The sequence below is a fragment of the Chelmon rostratus genome, chromosome 9, assembly GCF_017976325.1.
Source record: "Chelmon rostratus isolate fCheRos1 chromosome 9, fCheRos1.pri, whole genome shotgun sequence".
Classification (NCBI taxonomy): Eukaryota; Metazoa; Chordata; class Actinopteri; order Chaetodontiformes; family Chaetodontidae; genus Chelmon; species Chelmon rostratus.
In genome coordinates this window covers 28,883,182-28,908,449 of record NC_055666.1, presented here as the reverse complement: position 1 = coordinate 28,908,449, position 25,268 = coordinate 28,883,182, and the positions used below count along the sequence as shown (strand labels likewise).

Here is a 25,268-nt window from a genome sequence, read left to right as displayed (position 1 = left end):
TTTGTTTGGTGGAATGAAGACATCTCTCTGTGAATTATGGGTCCTGTTTATTTCCCTCCCTGCAGAGCCGCCTGTGTTTCAGCTCATATTGAGTCTGTGTGACCTTATTGAACCCTGTCCTGACTCAGTTGCTCCTCACTGAAGCAACACATTTCCACTTATCATTCAGCTAATATCAGCTCTTATCATATAACTGTGACTGCTGTGCAGGATGTTCTGGACGTTAGCTGCAGGTGAGCTGCTTGTTGCTCTGCTGCAGGTAACAGCAGCAGCAGACTGAGGCGGAGCACTCGTCCTCTTCATCAACACGACTTTTTACTTTAACGATTCAGGTTTACGTGGTTGTCCATGTTGAGCTGCCAGTCTTCTTAACAGCTGGTGTTAATTCAGGTGAGCATTTTATTTTTCTTTGCAGACGTCTGCAGAGTGTGAACGAGGCTTAAGAGACGTTATAAGAAAGGATCAATAATGAAAGGTTCAATAAGGGATTCAATGCCATGAAGCTTAATGAATGAAAGCTTTCTTCCAAAATGAACCAGCTATTGAAACCCATCCTTAGAAATCAGCTAAAATCAGGCGAATGTTGGGTTGATCTGTTTATTGGACGAGCTGTAATCTTCATCATAATAATGACTCTTCACATATCGTTCTACTTTTGTGGAATCATGGTCACATTTTAGTTGTTAAACAGGGAGCAGATTCTTCCGCATACAGCTCCTGTCCTGCAGTTACCTGCTGCTTCTCTCTTTATAAAGCACAACATTCACAGTGATCACTGAATTTCTCACATATCGACACAGTCGACAGTGAATTTGGGTCTTAAATTCTGCATGAGGAAAATCTATAGACCTGTTGTTTCCTTGGTTAAGTCCCTCTGAGTTGACTAAAGCTTCAGTTGGTCGGGGAGAAACGACTTGCAGTAATTCTCTGTTTGGTTGTGCAGGAGTGGAACCAGCACGTTAACGGACTGAAGCATGCCGAGAACAGACGCCAGCTGCTCGACATGTGAGTCACTCGGATACACATGGACAGATGCTGCTCAGACGAGTTCATGCTTTCTGGAGATGTAATGTTGGGTGAATGTTTCAGGTATCCAGACTGGGACCCTGGCATGTCCTCAGGCAGAAGGTAAGAGATGCTCACACCCACCTCACAGTATGTTCTGTTAACAGCACCCGTACGTCATTAAAGTCATCACAGTATTTGAGTAGAGCACATGGTAGTTAGTTTGTGTCATTAAAGGATAACTTTGTTTTTTTACAACCTGGACCTTATTTGTAGCATTAAATACGACCATTTACTCCCCCAGACAACTTTGGTGTCATTTGGAGTCGTTTTGAAGAAATTAGCCCCAGAGGAGCGGCGCGTATATCCGTATAATGCGAGTACTCGGGGCATCCATGCGCAGCCTCTATATAACACATAATCTGCTGAAACTCGTTCATATTCCAATATTTAGTTATGATATGCTGGTGCTATTCCCCTCTGAGCCCGTGGTGGCATGTTATCAACATCCGGCGTCTCTAGACAACTACCTCTGACGTGGATGATGTCATTACCGAACGCCGGGAGCTGCGAGCAGCCGGCCACAACACGGCTAACTCTGTGGCGGTCGGCTACGAATACGCAATAACGAACCATAGCTGTGCCAAACTACAGCTAAACTAGCCGACCGCCGGCTCAGAGGGGAATAGCACCAGCATATCAGAACTAAATATTGGAATATGAACGAGTTTCAGCAGATTATGTGTTATATAGAGGCTGCGCATGGATGCCCCGAGTACTCGCATTATACGGATATACGCGCCGCTCCTCTGGGGCTAATTTCTTCAAAACGACTACAAATGCCACCAAAGTTGTCTGGGGGAGTAAATGGTCGTATTTAATGCTACAAATAAGGTCCAGGTTGTAAAAAATGAAAGTTATCCTTTAACGTCTTTTCCACTACAGAGACATAAGACGAGGCAAAGCCTTTGTTGGCTTTTGCTTCCGCTCTCCTCCTTACACGTTGGAGGTGAATTCTTGCCTCTAAATACTAGCTTGAAATCCGACAGCTGGTTATCTGTTGATGAGGCAGGACGTGTTTCGATGAACACCCAGTATTCAGATGTCTCAGTGTTTTCCTTCAGTGCTCCTCATTTGTCTTTGGACACTTCAGATGGATGACACAGTGTGTGGGGAAACACTTCAATCTTAATTACATTTTCCATAAATGTTTAGGTCGTGTTGGTATTTTCTGGATCATTTAATATTTCCAAGTTGTGAGACAGCAAAAGCTGCTTCGCTTTATTTCATTTTCTTCATGGGAAAAAACCCTCATAAATTATTTTCTGCCTCCAGTGTCTTCACCATCACTTCTCACCTTCTACATCAGCTAGTCAATCTCCTTCATTTTTACCTCCTCCTGCAGCTGGAGACCGTTCAGTTATTTATACTCATGTTTGAAGGTGCAGTGTGTCAGATCTGAAGTTTAAAACGTTCCAATTATTAAGAGAAGGTGACGAACAGTTCAGAGGTTAACATGTCCGTGTATCGTGTTGCAGAGATATCTACTGATGTTAGCATGCTACCACTTCGTACCTGAAGAGGTGACAATCTCATATTTAACTCTCCGTAATAAACAGAAAAAAATAACCATGCACCTTCTGAATTTAAGCATCTCTCTATTACTGAACTGAGACGAGCTTCATTTACCAGGTTAACTCATCGTAAAACAAACTTCATTCAAACTCAACAGAAGCTAAATAAAACTTGTCAAACCGTTAAAGCAGTGTCTTTCACTAGCTCTGCTTTGCTTCTGGAGTTGATGTGTGATGTGTGGGCACGTGTGGCTGCAGGTTTTTTTTTCCAACCAATCAAGAAATCACTTAATTATCAGCTGAAAACTGAGCCCACCTGATAAAATGAGTCCAGCCTGCAGGCTCACGGCCCGTTCAGTCAGTTAACTCTGTGATAGAAAAGACGTCCCTTAAATAAGAAGGTTGAGAACGACTGTCTTACCCATCGTACCTTTAAAAGTCACCATGTAGAAATGTCAAAGAAAAGCTAGATTGCTCCCTATGAGGACATTAGGGGTTCTGCTGTTGTGGAAAAGAACCTTTTATGACCACAGTTCCCATCAGGCCCTTTGCTGAGAGTTCAGAACGATGTGTGGAGTTATGATTACTGTCGGCTAACGTCAGAGTGAAGCAGCTCGTCACATTCAGCGAAGGACCGTCCTTCATGTGGTCGCTTTGATTTGATAACTGACTGACAGCTGGTGTCTTTGTTCCAGTGGGAGTTTTCTGGACACCCCCAACCTGTCTGCAGGGCTGCTTGGACCCGCCCCAGTGTCTTCAGTTCAGCCAGCGGGTGGGATGTCGTCCGGCTGGGGTAACACACCACACCGGGGTCTTATTATTACTGTTATCATTGTTAACTCGTCTGCAGGACAGCCACCCCTGGGGGGCTGGTCTGTGGTCACGGTAACGTGTTCAGACAGCGTGCAGCAGCAAGTAAACGTGACAGAGCTGACGGTAACATTCATGTCTGTGTGTCAGGAGGAGTTGGCGGTCCGGGTCTGTCAGGAAAGAACCAGCTGGGACAGAATAAGGTCAGTTTGACTCCTCGGTCTCTGTGTTATTAGCAGAGCACACGTCCCTGAGAGTTTCCATCGAGTCAATCCACTGGGTCTCCTCTTCCTCAGCTGGTGACGGTAGATGAAGGCTTTGTGTTTATTCTTGTAGCCAACAGAAGTTAGCATGCGTTACTCATAATGTTACATCACATCTTCCTGAGTTCATCGTAGTCGTCGCCCTGCAGGTCAGCACAGCCACGTTATTTTTAATGTGCTCATACTTTGATCACAGTAATGACAGAACGGGACACCGGTGATGAAACTGAACTGTTCACCCCCCCCAACATGCTGGGAACCGCAGTATGTGGTCTGATCTGTGATCTGTGCGTGTGGTTCTGTAGTAAAGTGACGTGAACTGTCGTGTCCTCAGCTGAGAAGCAGGGTGGTGGTGGTGAAGTACGACAGGAAGCCTCTCAGCAACAAGACTCTGTTCGCCTTCACAGAGCCGTTCGGCTGCCTGCGGGAACACCTGGTCCTCAAGAACAAGGTGGAGCAGCAGCGTCACACCTTACTAAAACTTTGTTCATGTTCAGTTTCACTGAAAGCACAGAATCACTTCATCACCTGTACTTCAAATCTGACACCTGAACTCTCGGCCCCCGTCAGGCCTTCTTAGAGATGAGCAGTCACGAGGAGGCTCTGGACATGGTGAACTACTACGAGCAGCACCCGGCGTCTCTGTATGGCAAAGCCATCAGCTTCTACCTGTCCCAGAGGCTGCTGGTCATTGAGGTAACGGCAGCCGGCGTCGCCTGTAACACGGTCGAGCCGCTTCTGACTCAAACTGACGGCCCGTTGTGCTTCGCCCTCAGAAAGACGAGAGGTCGTCGGACAGGGCGATGGACAGACCCGTCCGTGAGGTCAAAGGTCACGGCAGCCAGGTGGTGTTCTTCTCCAACCTGCCCAAAGAGGAAGAGAAGAAGAAGGAGCTGCTGACCATCGCCGGACGCTTCGGCGTTGTGGAGAAACACCTCTTCTTGAATGACCAGGTGAACTAATGATCCTTTTATAAAGGTAGTTTGATCTTCATCACTGCTGTCCATCAAACTGTTCCTCTGAATCTCAGTCCATCACTATTTTAAATATATCAACACAACTTTATTTATACATCCTGAGACAAACACAGACGCTGCAGCAGTACGCAGAATACAACGGTCCAATCAGAAACGACCTGCTGGAAACGTGGTAACATGTTGATCCACATGTTCACGTCCGTCTGTCTGTCTGTCTGTCTGTCTGTCTGTCTGTCTGTCTGTCTGTCCAGGCGTTTGTCCAGCTGGGGACTCCGGAGGACGCAGAGATGCTGGTGAAGTATTACAGCGTGAACCCGCTCACCATCAAAGGAAGACCAATCCGCCTCAACGTCTGCGCCAAGTACAAGACCCTCAAGTAAGTGCAGAGCTTCAAAACACGCCTTTTGTCACCTGATTACCGTGACGACACCTAGGGGTGTGGCCTGTTACAGGAGCTGCACTGCTGAGTCAAACCAAATATCGGCCTTATGCTCCTGTGACAGTGACTCTGTCTTCTGTCTGTTCACATACTGACACCTGCAGTCTGTTGTTGTAGGTGCGGCCGGTTATTATGAGCAATAATCAATATTCACATTAAACAGTAGCCTGTCACGTGCACACACCTGGTTTGTACGTGCACAGGTTTGATGAGCCCAGATTCTCGCTCTTTATGAGACTTTGGCCTCATTTATGTGAAGTCAGCACAACGTCTGCTTCTTCAGCAAACCGCAGTCGACGAGTTCTGAGCTGGACACGGTTACCATGGCAACGTCATATAGGTTTGAAGCGTTTGAAGGCTTTGCTGGTGGGCTGTTTGCTGGACGTGGTCACATGGTGTCGTCTCAGCTGTGGACTGAAGCGAGCCACAACATTTCTGTGTTTCAGTGTGAACCGGAGGCAGGGGGGGTCTGCTGGAGACCATCGAAACCAGAGGAGCGGCGGAGTCAACGCCTCCTCCTCTGCCGGTTCTGGAACCAGGACTTCCTCCAGCTCCCTCAGGCCCTCCTCGTCCAAATCCTCGTCCAGCTCCAGGACCCGAGAGGAGAAGAAGGAGAAGCTGAAGCCCGAGGAGAAACCAGCAGCGGAGGAGGAGGAGGAGGAGGTGTCGGGAGTCATGGAGGGGGGGGACGGAGGGGAGGACGTCGGGGAGGAGCGGGTAACCGATGGAGACGCAGAGGGGGAGGAGCCAGAGGGAGCGGAGTCTGTGGAGGGGTCTGAGGATGTCCCTCGGGAGGAGGTGAGAAAACAGACAAACATGAACTTTACAGCAGCTCTCATTGGAAGAGAAACCATGACCTCACGTCTTTTCAGGCGTGTTAACGTGTAACGCCTCTGACAGAACACGCTGTTTATCATGTGATCACGCCTCATGAACACACGTCATCACAGAGGTCTCGTTACGCACAGCTTCCCGAAGGTGGTGATGTCATCGATGATGGGGGCGGGGCTGACGGCGAGGCCAAGCAGGGGGCGGAGTCAGAGGGACAAACAGAACCAACGGAAACCGAAGAGCAGGAGAGCAAAGAAGAACCGAAAGCAGAAGCGGGAGAGAGTTCGGAGGCGGTGGAGGAAGATGAGCCTGCAGACGCGGTGATGAGTTTTCATTAATAAATTCTTTTTATTATTACTGTTAAAGTTTAATGAGGTTTCTGCTGTTGGACTGAGCCCCCACAGACCTGAAACAGCTTCAGACAGCAGGCGAGAACAGTCAGGGTCCGTTTAGTTTGTTCTGGAGCTTTTGACTGTGCACCGTGTGCTTCTTCCTCACGTTTCAGAAACTGAAAATTAAAAATGGTAATCGAGGTGAGATTGTTAGTCCAGCTGAGGACTTTTGGACGTTAATGATGATGTTTGTTGTTGTTCAGTTTGATCAGGACTTCCTGGAGAACATGGAGGACTTTGTGACTCTGGATGAACTGGCAGAGGACGAGGACAAAGCAGAGGGAGAGTCTGACGCCGTCGGTACGTGATCGCTTCCACACATGTTTAACATGTTTTAATACGTTTTGCACGTGTTTTAATAAGTTTTACACGTTTTAATAAGTTTTACACGTGTTTTAATACGTTTTGCACATGTTTTGCACGTGTTTTAATAAGTTTTACACGTTTTAATAAGTTTTACACGTGTTTTAATACGTTTTGCACATGTTTTGCACGTGTTTTAATAAGTTTTACACGTGTTTTAATAAGTTTTGCACGTGTTTTAATAAGTTTTGCACATGTTTTACAAGTGTTTTAATAAGTTTTACACGTGTTTTAATACGTTTTGCACATGTTTTACACGTGTTTTAATAAGTTTTACACGTGTTTTACACATGCTCTTTGTTTAATCTGTGTGCATCTTGACTTCATCCGTTTTTTAAATGCTGATGTTTTGATGGAGATGCTTCAGATGAAATGTGGTCATGTGTTCTGTGTTTGTGTTCTCTGCAGACAATACGAGGAGAGGGGTACGTATCAGTAGATCTGTCAGAGGTTCAGGGGAGGCGAGAGGTGAGGTCGAACAGACAGGTGTGTTTACCTGTAACTTCTTACAACAACAGGAAGTTAGCTATTGTCGTCCAGCTGCTGATTGGACAGATTAATGAACTGGAAAACACTTTCGCTGTGTTCAGACTGCATGAATCGAGCCCGATGTTGTCGTGAACGGAGATCGGCGTCTGTGTGTGACACGCTGAACGACCTGCACCCCGACGAGAAGTCGAGCATTTCAGAATTTTTTTTGTCCTGACACGTCTAGCGAGACATCTCCCATGACATGTTCCTTAGCATTGACCAATCAGGTGCTCCCTCCAGAGCGCAGTCAGGTAACCATGGCAAAGAAGAGGAGGAGGGAAGCTGAGGTTGCTGCCGTCAGGTGGGACGGCGAAGGGGAGGAAAAGTTCCTTGAGGGAGAACCAGGGCCGAGTAGCTCGCTGCCAGAATATTCCTATCATCGCTAAGATCTAGCGTCAGAGTAGCTGCTTGATGCCAACACGGCCGAGCCTGCTACCTGTAGAGGAAACAATTATTAGAAATAACATGACTACATGTCATCCGCCTCATGGAATGGATTGTGGAATAAGACGTGCTGCGATTGGTTGGAGTCGTACGTGTAGTCTTGCCAGTCACCCGACCAAAACATGGCGACCATCGTCAAAGACTGAAAAATCCTGTAGTCTGATCCCAGCATTAGAGACTCCTCTTCCTCAGAGTCAGACCAGAACACACACACAATATCATTTAGTGTGACTTCACTTCCTGTGGAGATCATGTCCAATCAGAATAAACCTCCAGAAATCCACAGAGAAACCAGAGAAGAAGACTTTCCTGAGAATCTTCACGTTTCCAGTTTCCTTCAGTATCCCAGTGATCGCTGTCTGAACACCCAGTTCACTGATTCAGCACACTGACCCAGAGTACAGGACTATAAATAAAACAGGTCAAACTGCCTGAAACCCTTCAGGTTTTTATTGTTCAACTAAATGCATGAATCCAAAAGTTAAAGTGCGAAGACGTTTAATAGAAAATGAGACAACAGAGACCTGAAAACCAGAATAACATCAGTAAGTTCAGAAAGTTTCCGCCCAGAAACGTCTCACTGAGCCTAAAATTAGGCAAAAAGCTGTTAATTGAAAACAGAAGCGGAGACGTCTCGTTAGTGTTTCCTTCTTCTTCTTCTCTCAGGGTATGCGGGTGGTCAACATCGTCGGCTTCAGACGAGGTTACAAGTTCCTCAATGAGCTGCTGGGACTCGCCAAACCTTTTGGGGAAGTGGTCAAACACCTGGTGCTGGACTTGAGACCTGAGGTACGTGGGACTGTCCCCTGGGGGGCCGTTTAGTTTCATTAAAGGCTGCCTCCATCAGCAGAAACAGACACTGTTGACTCATTCCAGTGTTTAAATCCGCGTCACGTGATCCCGCCGCTGAATGTGAACGCGTGCGTGTCGCTGTCTCGTCCTCTGACCAGGCGTACCTTCAGTTTGAGACGGAAGAAGAAGCTCGAGCGATGGCCAAGTTTTACAACGGGAACATCACGGCGTCGGTGTGCGGCCGGCCGGTGAGGGTCAGCCACTCCATGAGCTACCCCACCATCCAGGTGAGCTGCTCGGACGTCACCTCCTCATTCCTGAGCTCAGAAACGTGTCTGCAGCTCCGCAGAGCGTCTGTTCCGTCATTTATTTTCATTTTGCGTTGACAGAAATGTTCATCTTCTCGTGGTTGGCTGGTCAGAACGCGGCCGTTTGCTCGCTCTGTGTTTGATGGTTTTTCTGTCTCGTTGCCGCTCAGTGCGGCTCCAGTAAGGTGGTGTACGTCGGCCAGATCCCCACCAGCAAATACTCTGACGCCGACATCCTGAAGCTGGCCGAGCCGTTCGGGACAGTCCGGAAATACTTCACCAACAGGATCAAGAGAGAGGTACGGAGTCAGACCGAGGTGAGTCCTGAACGTCCTGCGCTGTGGTTTCTGACTTTCAAACTGTGCTCAGTGTTTCATCGAGATGGAGAACGCCGAGGACGCCGAGAACATGGCCGAACACTGCAAAGCAAATCCACCCAAGTTCAACGGAAAGCGTCTGACTGTGTACGTCAGCAGGAAGTACAGACAGCTCAAACACGGGTAGGCTGCTTTTCTTCTGTTGGCTGAGCTCAGACGGTCACATGTTCTATTTGTTTTTGTGTATTTCTCATATTTAGATGAGCTGCAGTTAAATCTGCAGATTAAAAAAAAAAAAAACTGCATCTGTGCACCTGAACTTTAACTCGTCTGTCTGTCCGTCGGTTCAGACATCGATGTCCGAGCGCAGCCAAGAGAGAGAACAGCAGCACGTCACCGAAACCCTCCAAACACCCCGAAGAACCTCCAGCCAAGAAGTCCAAGGCGGAGGAGGAGGACAAGAAGGAGAACATGAAGGAGGAGGAGGAGAAAGGGGATGTGGAGGAGAAAGAGGAAGAAGTGCAGAGTTCTGATGTGAGCCGTGTTGAAGAAAAAAAAGAAGAAAACTCGGCCGAGAAGAGTCCCGATGTTTCCGATCCGAACCAGAAGAGCTGCCAGGATGTGAGTCACAGTGATCCATCGTTGATCAAACACTCTCAGATCACTTCCTGTTTACTACTGTGCAGACATGAAACACGTGTGTGTGTGACCTCACTTCCTGAGGAGATCATTTTCTCTGGTGTCCAGTCAGAATAAACCTCCAGAAACCAGAGATGACTCAGCAGAACCTGAGTGTCCCTCATGATCACAGTGATCCAGTGAGCGCTGTCCACTGCTAACAGCTGCCGCTAACAGCTGCCGCTAACGGCTGCCTGTTGTTAAAGATGTCTCTCTCTTTGTAAATCTACTTCTGAACGATCAGTCAGTGTTCAGTTTACTGCAGTCATGCTAGCAGCTCTGTGAGGCTAACGGGCATGCTAAGATGCTGAAAGCAGGTGTAATGTTTTTTTTTTTTTTTTATTTAAGCTGATCTAAAGTGAACTGTTTGTGCTCCTCGGTGCAGCAGGAGGTGAAACAGGAGGTGAAACAGGAGGAGCAGGTGGAGGACATGGAGACGTCCAACGGACAGACAGAGACTCCTCCACCGGCTGAAAGCAAGCCCAGTGTGGCGTCTCTGCCGCTGCCCCCCCACGACCCCAACAACCCCATCGGTGAGAAGACTGACTGTCTACTGACAGACTAGCTGTTCACTGACTGTCTACTGACTAGCTGTTCACTGACCGGCTGTTCCCTGTCAGTTGACTCTGTTGTCATACCTTTGCTGTTGTGCAGGTGTTGAACACGTGAAGATGGGTTATTACTGCCGCGTCTGCTTCCTGTTCTACTCCAACGAGGAGACGGCCAAGAAGACGCACTGCAGCAGCCAGATGCACTATGACAAGCTGCAGGTGAGACACAGCTCCGCCCACACTGTAGCATACCTGGGGGAGTGTCAGGTGATGGCTGCGGGTGTGATCAGAATAAGGAACCACCTGTTTGCATAATGAAGCTGGTAATAGCGCCTGAATCATCGTTCACACCCCAAACGCGACTGAAGCGCTTCCACTGTCGAGTCACGATCGGGTCAGACGCTGCCGCCAACCCGAGAGCTGCTTTGAAGTAATACGGTGTCAGACAGGTGTCTCCACACCTGGACACAAAAGAGCAGAACTATGACGGGTGTGCACGAAGCAAGACTTTGATCTCAGAATGCAAATAAGTCAGCTGACGCTTCCTGTTTGTTGTTTCAGAAATATCTGGAGAAGGAACAGACCAAAGCAGAGAAGAAGAAAGGGAGGAAGACGACGGTGTGACAACACTTCACACTAATGACAGGAAGCGGGACTTTGATTTTAGCTCGTCAAAGTCTAATGCAGACGGCAAAACTCTGAGCTGTCGTCACGGTGACGCCTGTCAGGGAGGTAAAGTGTCGTCTGCGTTGGACTTTGAGACGTCTCGTCCTCTCGGGCTGCTGCAGACTGTCCACACACACGTCTTTGTTTTTTATTTTATTTTAGAAGAGAGCAATTCATGATTTTCATGTATTAATCGTTTGGTCCGTCAACGATCAGAACATCGTTAAAATGTGCGACACGCTCTGAATCACAGGTGATGTCTGAAAACATCGAGACAGAAGAAACCAGCTAATATTTTTACTTCTTAGTCATTTATGATGAAAAAAAGTCAATGACAGGAATAACTCGCCGTTAGCTGCTGCCCTGTTTGAAGGAAATGTGAGCCTTCATTTGAATTTTCAAGAACTAGATTCAAAATAAAGTCATTAAAAGCAGGAACATGTTGGATTTAGTCGTCCATCTTTTACAGTGTAGTCGTGTTGAATTTAAGGACATTTTGGACAGTTTTGAATGTTAGCCTAGCTTAGCATAAAAACCGGAAGCAGAGGGAGGAGATGTGGCCTGGCTCTGTGCGAAGCTTCAAGTCTTCACTGATGAACAGACTGAAGTCCTGGAACTATTTCACGACCAACAGTGTATCCATCCACTCAGTGACAGAAGTGCTGGGCGGATGGATACGCCAGTTTGTCAAGAAGTAGTTCCAACATCAAACCACACAATGGTTTTTTGAAACTTTAAGTATGTCATAGTTAACAAGCTGTTATCGCTGATATTTAGAAACATTTGCTTCGTCAGTAAGTGAACTTTCCATCCTCATCGAGAACAAACTGTTTAATGTCTGAATGTTTCTGTTGACAACATTTTATAAAAACGCTGACTCAGATGTGACTCGTTTAATTATTTTACACTCCTAAAAACATGAACAACACTCGAAGTTTAACTTTTCAGCTCTTTAAAACAGAATTAACAGGCTTCTGGCTGCCATCGTGCCGCTGAGCAAAATGACACCGACCGAAGTTTCCTCAAAGTTTTCTGGGTGTTCACCTTCAGGTGAGCCACGGATCTTTGCCCGTCTTCTCCTAGAAAAAAAGAAGGGTTTCTGTTAGACTCTGCAGCCGACGGCAGGCAGCCCCGACAGGTGGCTCAACCCTCACCTGGTACTTCCTGTAGTGCGTCAGGCTGCTGCAGTGCTGCAGTTTGGCTTCGTCCTCGTCGGCGTAGATCAGCTGACACAAGTGACAGAAGTACCCGACGACCGGTCGAACAAACTCTGCTCCTGGAAGAGAAACACCACGACCAGCTGACAGTGAACGCATCGCTGGTGCTCCACTACACAGCATACTAATACTACAGCATATACTACATACTGACAGTACAGTGTATACTGCATACCAATACTACAGCATATACTACATACTGACAGTACACAGTGTATACTACATACTGACACTACAGTGTATACTTCATACTGATACTACACAGTGTATACTACAGACTGACACTACACAGTGTACACTGCAAACTAATACTACAGTGCATACTGCATACTAATACTACGGCATACACAACATACTGACAGTACAGTGTATTCCACATACTGATACTAGATATTGACACTACACAGTGTATACTGCATACTAATACAAAAGAGTGTATACTACTTAGTGATACTACAGTGTATACTACATACTGACACTATAGTGTAGACTGCATACTGACAGGACACAATGTTTACTGCACACTGACACTTCACTGTGTACTGCATACTAATATTACACAGTGTATACCACATCCTGATACTACATATTGACACTACACAGTGTATACTGCATACTAATACAAGAGAGTGTATACTACTTAGTGATACTACAGTGTATACTACATACTGACACTACACAGTGTATACTGCATACTAATACAAGAGAGTGTATACTACTTAGTGATACTACAGTGTATACTACATATTGACACTACACAGTGTATACTGCATACTAATACAAGAGAGTGTATACTACTTAGTGATACTACAGTGTATACTTCATACTGATACTATAGTGTATACTACAAACTAACACTACAAAGTGTATACTACATACTGATACTATACACTGACACTACACAGTGTATACTACATACTGATAGTACACAGTGTATACTGCACACTAATACTACAGTGTATACTACATACTGATACTGCAGTGTATACTGCATACTGATACTACAGTGTATACTGCATACTGACACTACAGTGTATACCACATACTGATACTACACTGTGTATACTGCATACTAATACTACACAGTGTAAACTACATACTGACACCAGTGTATACTGCATACTGACACTACACAGTGTATAATACATACTGATACAACAGTGTATACCACATACTGACAGTACAGTGTATAATACATACTGATACTAAATAATGACACTAGTGTATACTGCATACTAATACCACAGTGTATACTTCATACTGACACTAGTGTATACTTCATACTGATACTCTAGTGTATACTACATAATGACACAACACAGTGTATACTGCATACTAATACTACACAGTGTATACTACAAACTGACACTACACAATGTATACTGCATACTGATACTACAGTATATACTGCCACTATATAGCGTATACTACATACTGATACTACAGTGTATACTACAAACTGACACTACAGTGTATACTTCATACTGATACTACACCGTGTATACTTCATAGTGACACTACAGTGCATACTGCCACTATATAGCGTATACTACATACTGTACTCCATACTGATACTCCACAGCACACAGAGTTTTCTGTGGTACTGTAACATGGTATGTAGATGTTTTTCTACAGACAGGAAGTGATGCGACACGACAGCCAATTAAATTTGACGGTGGTTTTTCTTACCAACAGGCTTGGTGGGTTTCTGCAGCTCGGTAGCGCCCCCTGCAGGCCCAGACTGCTCCACTTGGACCTGGGAGTCCTGTTTCTGAGAACAGATCTGTGGTCAGTTGTGAGCTTTAGCTTGTGTTCATGAGCTGCATACAGAAAACTGATCCTTCTTTTATATACATGATTAAAACATCTAAAGTATGAGGAGACACCCAGGCTGGACCAGGATGGACCAGGCTGGACCAGACTGAACCACACATCAAGCTCATTGAGGACTCCTGGAAGTACTACCTCTGAGTACTGCAAACCCACAGCTCTGCCCAACAAACACCAAACATCAGCACACACAACTCGTGTTTGTTCATTTCTAGCTCGCTGATGATTTTCTTTGATGTGTTGCTACATTGATGATGTCTGTCACACAGAAATATGTAGCTCATGAAGATTTAAATGTTCTTCACGCCAACTGGTGTCACCTGAACAATCGACCAATAACCAAAGGACTTCTGTCTCAGTGGGGTTAGAAAGACCAGGAGAGACCACATCAGTCCAGTTCTATGCGTCAAAGAATTTATTTGAAAATACTACTGTTGGGTTCTGAAGCTCTGAATGGTTCCTTCCTCATCTGTGTTATGACTCTGGAACCAGGTGTGCTCCTGGTCCCCAGAGTTCAGACCAAACCTGAAGCAGCAGCATTCAGTTTTCAGGCTCCACAGATCTGAAACACAATGCAGGTCTCTGAATCACAGCTTCATGTTTTGGCCTGCACTGTTATTCTACTGTTGGATCTGTCTTTCCCACTTTCTTTTCTCGTATTTTACTAGTAAAATAATTTTATGTGGTCTTTGGGGTTTTTGTGTCTTTCTGTCGGATGTAAAGAACTCACTCTGTTGAAAGGTACCAGGTGACTGCAGGTGCAACCAGGTGGTGTGAGTGACAATTCCCATTTCAAGTGAGTGCAGCATGAAGTCCCACTGTGTCCTCGTCTGGCTGTGACTCACCATGCAGAGACAAACCCTGCTTCTGTGTCAACAGTTAATGGACTACTGATCAGGAAGTTCAAGGTTTCAGTTTCTAAGTGCCTTATAAAGGTTCAAGAAGACATATTGCCTCTCATCCAGAAGGCATCTTCTGTTGGAACTGATTGGTGGAGTCCCGGGCATTTATCTTCTTGCAGGGTTTTTCACACCTTTTATGAATTTATAGTCTCCCAAAGATACACAAGGAAGGAGCCCCGATCAGACCCATCATCAGCAGCATCAACTCGGTTACCAACAACAGTACCAAACATTTAGCCAACATCCTAGCTCCTCTGGTTGGCAACACTCCACATCACATAAAAAACGCTCAGGATTTTGCCAACAAGGTGGGAAATATAAAACTTAAATATCACATAAATTACCACCCTGGAAGCAGTAAAGACCGCATGCCTGACAACCACCGGTTTCCAGCCCACGTGGGTGTCTACAGACAGAAGCATGCATTCACATCGGACTTCAGGCACAACACAACCAGCTGCCACCTCCAGAAGTCCTCCGATGATACAGCCATCGTTGGATGTGTATCACAGGGGAACGATTTGGAAAACAGGGAAGTCATCACTAACTTTGTCGACTGGTGTGGACTAAACCACCTGCACATCAACACCAGCAAGACCAAGGAGATGGTGATAGACTTCCACAGGAGAGCACCACAGACTACACCGCTGTCGACCAGGGCTTGGACATTGAGATCGTCAAGGAGTACAAACACCTGGTGTCCACCTCAACAATAAACTGGACTGGTCCACTAACACTGATGCCCTGTACAGAAAGGACCAAAGTCGTCTCCTTCTTCTGAGAAGACTGAGGTCCTTTGGAGTCTGTAGGACATTACTGAGGACTTTCTATGACTCTGTGGTTGCATCTGCAGTCTTTTACTCAGTGGTCTGCTGGGGCTGTGGAAGCTCTGAGAGGGACAGGAAGAGACTGAACAGACTGGTCAGGAGAGCTGGTTCTGTCCTGGACTGTCCTCTGGACACCACTGAGGATGGAGGTGAGAGGAGGATGTTAGCCGAGCTGACATCCATCATGGACAACCCCTCCCACCCCCTGCATGACACAGTGGGGGCCCTCAGCAGCTCCTTCAGTAACAGACTGCTGCATCCACCCTGTAAGAAGGAACACTACCACAGGTCCTTCATACCATCAGCTGTTTTTCTTTTATGTAGTCCTTTGTATAAAATGTACATCATCTGTACCTGTAGTCTGCTTTTAATCTGTATTTTGTATTTCTCCAGTCTGTTGCTATTTTTTTCCAACTGCTATTACCTGCTACCTGTAACACCTGAATTTCCCTTGCTGGGGATTAATAAAGTCTTATCTTATCTAATGCACAGACTTGTAAGCTGAGGAAACACAACAACTGCTTCACAAGCGCATGCCAGAACCCAGGAGAGCCACAACTCAGGTAAAGACTCAGCAGTCCACCGACATCTGAAGGACAAGGGACACTCATTTGAGGACAATAATGTACATATTTTAGTAAGACATGATCAATGTTTGAAAGAGGAGTGAATGAAGCCAACCATGTCAAACTGGAAAGACCATCACTGAGCAGGTGGTGGTCTACAACACCACTTATCAGACATCTACAATGCCAAAGTCCTGAGACCCCTCCCCAGATAGCTTAACAGCCATTCACACCAGGACTCACGTGACCCGTACGATTAACATGATGGCCAGGGGGGTCAATGATTCACATGTGACCCCAACGGCTCCCAAGGTGTGAGCAACCCTGCAAGAGGATAACTGCCTGAGACTTCCCACCAGTCAGTTAGAACAGAAGAAGCCTCTTGGATGAGAGAAGAAATGTCTCCTAGAACCTCCAGGTCCAGGTGCCTTTTTAAGCACTTAGAAGAACCGTGACCTGGATGGATGAGAGTCTTCACAGACAAGGTTTGAAGTGGAAGAACCTGACCGCATGACATTCCAACACATGAAAATTTGAACATACTGGCAGGTCTTCAGTTGTACCTGTTCAGTTTGTGGTTTTGGAGGATCTCCAGTGGAGTCTGATGGATCTGGACTCTCCACATCCTCCAGTCCTGGTCCTGGTCCTTCCTTCTCATGGATCTCCAACTTTTCTTCTGCTGGAGCTTCTGCAGCCTCCAGCTCCTGTTTTCTCGGAGTCTCGTCGCTCTTCGACTCTTTCTTCTTCTTTTCAGGCGCTGAGTCATCACAGGTCGCTTTTCTTTTTACTGTCTTCTGTTCTTGAAGTGTTTCAGGAAACGTCTCCTTTTCTGGACTCTTTTTAGCAGCAGCAGAGTCCTTCTCTTTTTCTGCTATTTGTTTTTCTATTGTCTTCTTTGAGGTGTCAGCTGACTCCTCTGGAGTCTTTTCATTGGCTGACTCATTCTCTGGTGTTGTTCTGGGCATCTTTTCTGAAGCTCTTTTGTCAACCGGTGCCTTTTCAGGAGACATTTTATTGACCGTTTTGGACATTGACATATTTTCTGGAGATTTCTCAGATGTCAACTCTGTCTTTGGAGATTCTTTTGATGTTGACTCTTCCTCTGGAGCCTTTTTAGACCTTGACTCTTCCTCTGGAGCCTTTTCAGACCTTGACCCTTCCTCTGGAGCCTTTTTAGACGTTGACTCTTCCTCTGGAGCCTTTTTAGACCTTGACTCTTCCTCTGGAGCCTTTTTAGTCATTGACTCTTCCTCTGGAGTCTTCTTTGAGGACTCCTTCCTCCCCTCAGACTTTATGTTCCTGTTTAGTCTCTCGCTCCTCCTGCTGCTTTGACTCCTGTGCTCGCTCCTCTTCTCCTCGTCTGAGTCCTCGTCCAAGGGAACAGGCCGCCTAAGAAAACAGGAGTCACAGCAATTCAGGTGAACTGACAACAGAAGTCTGACAGGTGAACTGGATCAAGGAGGAGACAGTTTGGAGACTCTGACCCGTTGGTGAGTCTTTTGTATTTATCGGATATCTGGACGAGGAGTTTGGAGCTGTTGAAGGTCACGGGTTTACTGCTCAGCTCTTCAACTGCTCTGAGAGCCTCTGAAGAAGACGACATCTCGATGAAACCCTGAAACACACAAACAATGAAAATGAAGACGAGCTGTCAAGCTGAAGGATCCCTGAAGTCTCTGAGTCAGATTCTCTAACGAGTCAAACACAAGCGCTGAGTCTAAATTCAGTTTTTAACTAACCGGCTCCATCACATGAATTAAAGGAGGAAGCAGTTCCTGTGTCACAGCCTGATGTAGTGATACGGTCCAAAAATTATATCTTGAGGTCAAATCAGTCAACCGAGTCAAAAAAGTCAAACTGAGCAAGACTCAAACATTTTTTAGGACTTATTGTGCGAAGACCTGCATCATTATGCAAATTTAAAATCCAGATTATCACATGCAGCTGTAGACTGTCCACAAACATCTGGGTTAATCATTTTCTGCTGTTTGTTTACATCAGTCTGAGGTCTGCTGCCAGCCACATCAGCGATCCTCTGCATCAGACTGAACACGCCTTCTGTCCAGCTTCATCACATGGAGCAACAACGATCACCTGAAGATCAACACCAGCACAACCAATCAGAGACAGATCAGAAAAGGAGCTGGAGGACGCACTCACACAGCTTGGAGGCTCGTGGTAGAAGCGCACCGCCGTCCCAAAATCTCTGACGAGGCTGGTGAACTCTGTGTCGGTGTAGGAACGCAGCGGGAGGTTTCTGAAGTGCACCACTCGGGTGGACGGAGACTAGGAACAAACAACAACATGTGACAACAGTATGTCCGACCAATGACGGCGGTTTACCAACAGAGATACTTCCTCCTTACTTTGGGTTCAGCCAGCTCTGCTTCATCTGCAACAAACAAACCAGAAGACTGAAATCAAACAGGAGAAAACATCATGAGGGGATTTATAGCCTGAATCTAAAAGACGAAACATTTTATTTAATGATCATCAAGACTTCCCAGACCCCATCAGTCCCTGTGGGTTTACCTTCGTCATCAGACTGCTCTTCTTCCAGTTCATCCAGAGTGATGCAGTTCTCCAGGTCTACTGGGAAGTCTGGTTGCTCCTGGAGACCAAAAAAGGACGAAGACTGGTTAGACCCGTATCTGTCTTACTGACGATCTGATATCAGTGATCATAGTTTCCTCCTCTCTTTCACCTCCTCCATTACTTTCTCCCGTTGCTGCTCCAGATCTTCGGCCTCTCCATCCTTTGTCTCCTCCTCTTCGTCTGAAACAGACGAAAAGTTTAAACTCCGTCAGTCTCTGGTTTATGTTTCCGCTCGTTTTTTCAGAAGCAGCTCAGTTTTTATTTCTACCTTTAGATGAGTCTGTTCTCTCAGCAGAACACTCGTCTTTCTCAGCAGCTTCCTCCACGTTGCCTTCGTCGTCCTCCTCTTCTTCATCAGCATCATCCAGAGTTTCCATATCGTCACCCTCCAGGTTCTCTCCATCCTCTCCAATCACCTCCATGCCCTCGATGTCGCTCTCCTCTGCGGACAACCTGCATGACCGGTCCACCAGTTTTAGTTTGATCTTTGGGTCGGGACAATAAAACTGACGTTAACACAAGAGAAACTCACTCTGCTTCATCCTCACTGTCTTCAGCTTCAGCTTCAGCTTCAGAGTCTCTGGCAGGAGCTGGATCAGGATCGGTCCTGGAGTCGCCGTCTGTGGAAAGGAGAAGACAATCATCACGTGGTTCCATTCAACACGTCAAATTTGACGAAGGAGGACCCCCCCCAGGCCTGTTACTCAGGCTTCCTCATCTTTGATTTTTGCTTTAAACGTTTAATCCTGGTTCAACCACTAAAACTAAAAACTGTTCTGTGTTCTGAAGGCCGTCCATTACTCACTGGTTTTAAACAGACTCAGAAGCCGGTTCAGTGAGCGGCTAGTGATGCCTGAGGGTCATGAACCACTCACAGGGTCTCTGGTTCCAGCAGCAGTCAGATCTCTGAATGACCGCTTCAGATGTGGTCCAGATCCACCTTAGGTCTCACATGTTCTTTATGGTTTTAGTTATTAATTTATTTGTTGTGAATGAAATGTCTGTATTGTTTGTCTAATTTGTTCTAATACTAATCTCGATTAGTCTAGTCTAACCCAATCTAACCTTGTCTAACCTAACTTCCTTGCAGATTTCGTCTTCAGTAGCTGTTCTTCAGTCACGATGTGTTTTCTTACCAGTCGACTCTGTTGTGTACTGTACTGCCGACTTTCCTCTGGATCTTGATTTAGACCTGGATCTCTTCTCTCTGCTGGACCTCTCATTGGATTTAGACCTGGTTCTGGTCCTCCTGACTCTGCCGAATTTATCTCTGGACCTGGACCTGGACCTGGACCTTCTCTCTCTGCTGGACTTCTCATTGGATTTAGACCTGGTTCTGGTCCTCCTGACTCTGCCGAATTTATCTCTGGACCTGGACCTGGACCTAGTTCTGGTCCTCTTTTCTGTAGATTTTTCTCTGGATTTTGACCTGGTTCTGGTCTTCCGCTCCTCCTCTCGCCCTTTACTGCTCTTCTTCATCTTGTCTTCCTTCTCTCGGCTCGAGCTTCTCGTCCTCTTGGTCGGTTCCTCTTCGTACCTCTTAGCCGACGCGACCCGCCTGCAGGAGAGGACGACAAAGAAGGAATCGATCAATAATCCACACATCAGAATAAGATGAGAAATCACTCGTCAGGCCCGTCGTACTCACAAGAGGCTCTTATATTCTCCAGAGAAGGAAACCTGGATCACGTCATTGTTGATCCTCAGACTGTTGGAGGAATAAAAATCCACCAGCTTCTGAGCATCTGGAGTATTTTTCATCTCTACAAACGCCTGAGAAAGAAATACAACTGATGTTACAGTACTACAGTACAGTACCAGTGTTCCTGAGTGTACACCTCTCCACAGAGAGCTGGATCAGCGAGCAGACTGAACAGAGGCAGAGCGGTTTGATCGAGCTCACCCTCGACGGCAGGAACAGGGTGTAGAGCGGCGGGCCGAAGCGTTTGACGATGCAGATCAGATCCGATAGGCCGTTCTGTCCCGTCGGAGCTGGAGTGAAACTCACCACTCGAGAACTCTGAGGAGACACAGGAGTCATGTGACTTCTCTCCTGTGGAGGTCAGCTTGCTCGTTTCCAGTTACGTATTTCAACAATAAAACATGAAACTTTACTACGAAGAACGCTGAAGGCGTCAGTGACACACTGGATTAATGAGCTCTGGTGATCTGCCACTTACAGGCAGACACGAGTCATAACTGACCGGTGTGCTTATCAACGTGAGTTTGTCCTGCTGCCTTCAGGTGGCTGCAGGGCTTTGATGGACTGATGACTGTCCCTGCACCACAATACCCCCCCCCCCCCCCCGCTGTTCGTTCAGTGTGAGCGGCTGGTCGGACGATGATCTACCTGGAGGAAGCTGAAGGTTTTGGAGATGCTGAACTCAATCTGCTCTCCGTTCACAGTTGGGGGACAGCTACTGTAGAGCGTCACCAAGTCATTCGCCTGATCGACGGAGCCCAGCTCCACAAACGCCTGCAGGGTTCACAGCACATTTATTTCTAACGTCACTGGGCGGCCCGGCAGAGCTTCATAGGACAACGGTCTTTGTACTTGAATGAATGTGGATGCGTCAACACTAAAGTATTCACTCCACAGCTGCAGACATCATTAAAAAGCAAAGAGGAGAATCATAGAAACGATAACACTTCATATATTCTGCTGCTGTGCGTGATGAAGCACGGGGACTCACTAAAGATGGAAACATGACGATCTTGACGATCCTTCCGAACGGTTCGGTCAGTTTCCTCAGGTGCGTCTCATCCACGGACTGAGCTGGAAACTTCACACACACCACTTTACCTTTCTCTGAGGGCTGACAGGAAGCAGAACAGAACGATGTTCGTGATCACAGAGTTCATTCAGGAGCAGCTCAGATGAACTTTAGTGCCTTCTTTACCTTCTTGTGAGGTCTTTTATTTGGCTGCGTCACTGTTAAACACACAGAAGAGAACGGATGTGAGAGCAGTAATCAGCACGCTAACGGCACGAACAACAGACAAAACAAGAAGGGGTCTTTACTGGAGTCCCGATTGGCTGGCTGAGGCTGCCAGCCAGGTTCTCCTTCATCCTTCCACTTCTCTGACTGGTTGTCAGCCCTGAAATCAGAAGACAAATGTAAGATGTTAATTTGTGATGTGAGTGCGTCTTCATTAAAACTAAACACATGAAGGCTGTTTAATAAGAGATGAGAGGCCTTTACAATGTGCGTACGATCGTTACATGTTCAGGTTCCTGTTATTGTTGAGGCTCCTGTTACAGTTACACTATATGGCCAAAAGTCAGTGGACACCCCTGCTAATTATCAGGTGTTTCAGCCACACCTATACTGGGTGCTACCAGGTGCATAAAATGCAGCACATGAATTCTCCAAAGCCAAGCATTGAGAACAGAGGGCTCGGCGAGTTAAAACGTTGTTGTTGATGCTCTCGTTCCTACCAGCATCGAGGCTATGGTTATAGTGACGTATGACACTGACCTGGTGACTGTCTCCACGCGACAGTCCCAGTTAGGAAACCTGCAGAAGAGACATGACGGAGTTATGAAAACCAAATCAGACGATCATCAAGAAAGAAGATTCAATCAATTTGCACACAGACAAATTTCATATTAAACTGCTATTCTGCTCTTTAACATGCTACAAACCCGAACTCCCCGTCAGCAGAGAAAAGGCTGGACTGCACCAGGGAAGCTTACCTGAGATATGAAAGTGGGCTTAAAGTGAGCACTAGTAAAGCACTGAGAGAGAAACTCACTGCTGCAGCAGGCTGAGCTGTCCGTCTGCATGGTTTGTGCCGTTTATATGTTGAATCCACACCTGAAACACAAGAACAAGAAGCATCAATAAATGAGCCACGCTTTACTGTTCCTACCTGACGGCTGCAGCAGCCAGAACAGTCCCATCATCCCTCTGCAGCAGGAAGTGTGGCAACCAGCTGAATACAGATCCCTCCCCCCATCAGACTCTGCAGAGACAGGTTCGAGGAGGAGGACAGGGGTACTTACCTTCTCCGACATCACAGTAATGTTACACAGACAGCATGAGTACGGGAACATCGGTGGAGAAGACCCGTGGAAGTCCAGAGCTTCCTGCTTGGAGGGCAACGAGGCGGTCTGCCGGCTGCTGCTCTTGCTGGAAGAGGACTCAGTCTCATGACACCCCCTATGAGTTTTCGGATGGTTCTCTTCAGGAGGAGGAGCGGACCTGTATTTGGCTGGTTCTGGCTGAGAGAAACGGGAGGGACGAGTTTTTTTGTCTCCTCCTGCAAAGCTCAAAGAGGCCTGATCCTGAGAGGAAACAGGACGGGCGTCCCTGCTTGTCTTACCATAACCAGGGGGTCCTGATCTGTGGTGGAAGTCCTGAGAGGAAACTGGACCAGTGTTTCTGCTTGTCTTACTGTACTCAGAGGGTCCTGGTCTGTGGTGGAAGTCCACCATGTAGCTGGAGGATGATGATGATGATGATGATGATGATGGTGGTGGTGGTGGTGGGTCTACTCCGACAGAGCTGCTGGTCCTGGGATTCCCCCAGCGGTCCAGGTCTGATGGAAGAGGACTGTGCGTTAGATGGTCCAGGGGGTACTGGAGCAGCTGGCTGTGGGGACGATCCCAGTCACCAGTGGAAGGGCTGACAGCACGTCGACGTGCAGAGCTGTGAGCATAAGTGGAGGAAGGAGACGGAGCATTGGGAGGGAAAGGTTTGACGGTCCCCCTCTTTCCTTTGATCTGTTGGAGGACATGAGGCAGAGACTCGACAGTGAGGACGTCTTCCGGCAGCTCGGCCAGCAGAGCCAGGTCGCTGGGCTCCAGACCACAGCTGCTCAGGATGCTGAGAGCGCCATCCTGTGGTCCCTGAGCTCCTCTGGAGGAGGAGGGGGATGAGTTGGAGGAGGAGGTTGGGTAGGATGAGGAGAAGGACTCCTGAGGCGCCCTGTAAAAGTTGTGTGAGGCATGTCGGCGGTCTGAAGAGCTGTGCGACCCAGGATCAGGTCTGAGATCAGAGTCAGGCGGCTGCCGTCTGTACGGGTTGTTGTGAGACATGATGGGTGGAGAAACGTTTCCTGCAGACAGAAGGTGTCAGGGAAGACAGGAAATGTAAAATCTGACTGACAGAGACGAGAAGGTTGAAGACGGTTCATCCTGAAAGAAAATAATTCAGCTGAGAGGAAGAAACCACCGGGAGAGAACACAGAGGAACACGACCCGTTCAGGTCCCGAGGAAAAAGAAGACACACCCGAGACACGCTGTGAAGACACCTGAAGCTGGATGAAATACACAACCTTTAACTAACATCTGAACAAAGTCACCAGAGTAACCAAGATCAAAACAGAAATGGAAACAGATGGATCTCAATATTCAAGAGTGCACACAGAACAAATGCATTTTGTGATTTTAAAAAACATTTTCAATGCTTAAAAACATTTTCTTTGTATATAAATGTTAAAAATGTTTCTCGTTCTGAATAAACGTAGTAGAAATCCACAAATCCATGTCCTGCTCACTCATGAATGTACGTGTTTATACATAATGGAATTATCTGCAGCGAGTCACACACCAGCGAAACATGGGATGGTCTTCATGACACACAAGGCTCTCTCACACCTGGAGAAGCAGGGAAGTGATCCAGACCAGGTCCTCAGGGAAAAGCTTCAACTGATGGATCCTGGACTTCATCATGCTACAGCACTGCATTTCACCTGATAGTGTACTCTATATCCCAGACTGTACTGTACTGCACCGTGTCACAGTGTCTCATGTTATAATAATAATGTCACTCCATCAGACTTATATAGCCCTTCGTACACAAACAATACTTCACAGCAAGTGCTTCACACAATAAACACCCCCGTTCACACCCAAAGCAATCCATAAGAACAGAAACTGAGGAGACGACATTAAAAAATACACAAAGTATACACAAACATTAATGTGTGTATGTGTATATGTAACTAACACACACACACACACGGTATATTTGTATACATATACTCCGCTGCTTTTACTCTCACCGCTACGTCACTTTCTGTTCTATTTTATATCACTATAAAGTGAATATTTTTGGATTTTGGACGGTTGGACAAAACTATTCTTTCAGAGATCAATTTAAATCTTCATCATCTGTCGAAGACCATTAAAAGGCAAAGTGTTGTGTGAAAGTGCCGCTAACAGCATTAGCTTACGGAGCTAACGTACTCCGCATCAACACAGTATCTTACGGCTCATGACCGACAGAAAAGTGTCAGTTCAGCAGCAGACTCACCTGAAATTAAACACCGAACTCTGTCAGGTGGGGGAGGGACGGGAAGAAAACATCCACCCGTGAAAACGTTGTATTTAACGAGTTGAGTCAAAGCTAAGTGACCACAGAAGTCTTCTTCTTCGTCTCTGA

At 46.6% G+C, this 25,268-nt stretch overlaps 2 protein-coding genes across 10 annotated transcripts in view; one reads left to right on the top strand and one right to left on the bottom strand.

Moving 5' to 3' along the window:
• Positions 1–11,822, top strand: part of matr3l1.2 (matrin 3-like 1.2) — a 14,746-nt gene extending 2,924 nt beyond the window's left edge. For 5 of the 6 annotated variants that reach the window (XM_041943585.1, XM_041943589.1, XM_041943586.1 and 2 more), the window contains 20 exons: positions 944–1,005; positions 1,090–1,128; positions 3,275–3,372; positions 3,540–3,592; positions 3,987–4,103; positions 4,223–4,348; positions 4,429–4,605; positions 4,881–5,005; positions 5,515–5,866; positions 6,037–6,219; positions 6,495–6,591; positions 7,063–7,079; positions 8,296–8,418; positions 8,580–8,708; positions 8,900–9,028; positions 9,099–9,229; positions 9,397–9,667; positions 10,110–10,257; positions 10,379–10,494; positions 10,837–11,822. In XM_041943585.1, the coding sequence (XP_041799519.1) occupies positions 944–1,005; positions 1,090–1,128; positions 3,275–3,372; positions 3,540–3,592; positions 3,987–4,103; positions 4,223–4,348; positions 4,429–4,605; positions 4,881–5,005; positions 5,515–5,866; positions 6,037–6,219; positions 6,495–6,591; positions 7,063–7,079; positions 8,296–8,418; positions 8,580–8,708; positions 8,900–9,028; positions 9,099–9,229; positions 9,397–9,667; positions 10,110–10,257; positions 10,379–10,494; positions 10,837–10,899 (2,556 nt within the window). In that variant the 3' untranslated portion in view covers positions 10,900–11,822. The remainder of the gene's footprint in view (positions 1–943; positions 1,006–1,089; positions 1,129–3,274; positions 3,373–3,539; positions 3,593–3,986; positions 4,104–4,222; positions 4,349–4,428; positions 4,606–4,880; positions 5,006–5,514; positions 5,867–6,036; positions 6,220–6,494; positions 6,592–7,062; positions 7,080–8,295; positions 8,419–8,579; positions 8,709–8,899; positions 9,029–9,098; positions 9,230–9,396; positions 9,668–10,109; positions 10,258–10,378; positions 10,495–10,836) is intronic. The other variant, XM_041943590.1, reaches the window with a different exon arrangement.
• matr3l1.1 (matrin 3-like 1.1) lies at positions 11,146–25,268 on the bottom strand. Of its 4 annotated transcripts, none has more exons than XM_041943580.1 (22): positions 25,140–25,268; positions 22,885–23,939; positions 22,635–22,696; positions 22,358–22,396; positions 21,901–21,977; positions 21,779–21,810; positions 21,572–21,694; positions 21,229–21,354; positions 20,782–20,898; positions 20,527–20,651; positions 20,015–20,436; positions 19,411–19,498; positions 19,147–19,331; positions 18,988–19,058; positions 18,816–18,894; positions 18,650–18,675; positions 18,444–18,569; positions 17,768–17,898; positions 16,847–17,672; positions 13,848–13,941; positions 12,096–12,217; positions 11,146–12,020 (listed from the first exon to the last, which is right to left on the bottom strand). In XM_041943580.1, the coding sequence occupies exons 2-22, from the start codon at positions 23,917–23,919 to the stop codon at positions 11,988–11,990; spliced, it is 3,939 nt and encodes a 1,312-aa protein (XP_041799514.1). In that variant the 5' UTR covers positions 23,920–23,939; positions 25,140–25,268; the 3' UTR covers positions 11,146–11,987. The 4 variants fall into 4 exon arrangements, with proteins under 4 accessions (XP_041799514.1, XP_041799515.1, XP_041799517.1 ...); XM_041943581.1 differs by having other exon boundaries at positions 13,848–13,929; XM_041943583.1 differs by having other exon boundaries at positions 13,848–13,923.

What these genes read in the sequence shown, in the direction of transcription:
- matr3l1.1 (XM_041943580.1), bottom strand. Translation starts at nt 23,919, where the DNA reads ATGTCTCACAACAACCCGTACAGACGGCAGCCGCCTGACTCTGATCTC. An exon ending in AGAGCAGTCTGATGACGAAG is followed by an intron (nt 18,676 to 18,815) that starts GTAAACCCACAG and finishes TGTTTGTTGCAG; the next exon opens with ATGAAGCAGAGCTGGCTGAA. An exon ending in CAAAACCACAAACTGAACAG is followed by an intron (nt 13,942 to 16,846) that starts GTACAACTGAAG and finishes AACTGACCACAG; the next exon opens with ATCTGTTCTCAGAAACAGGA.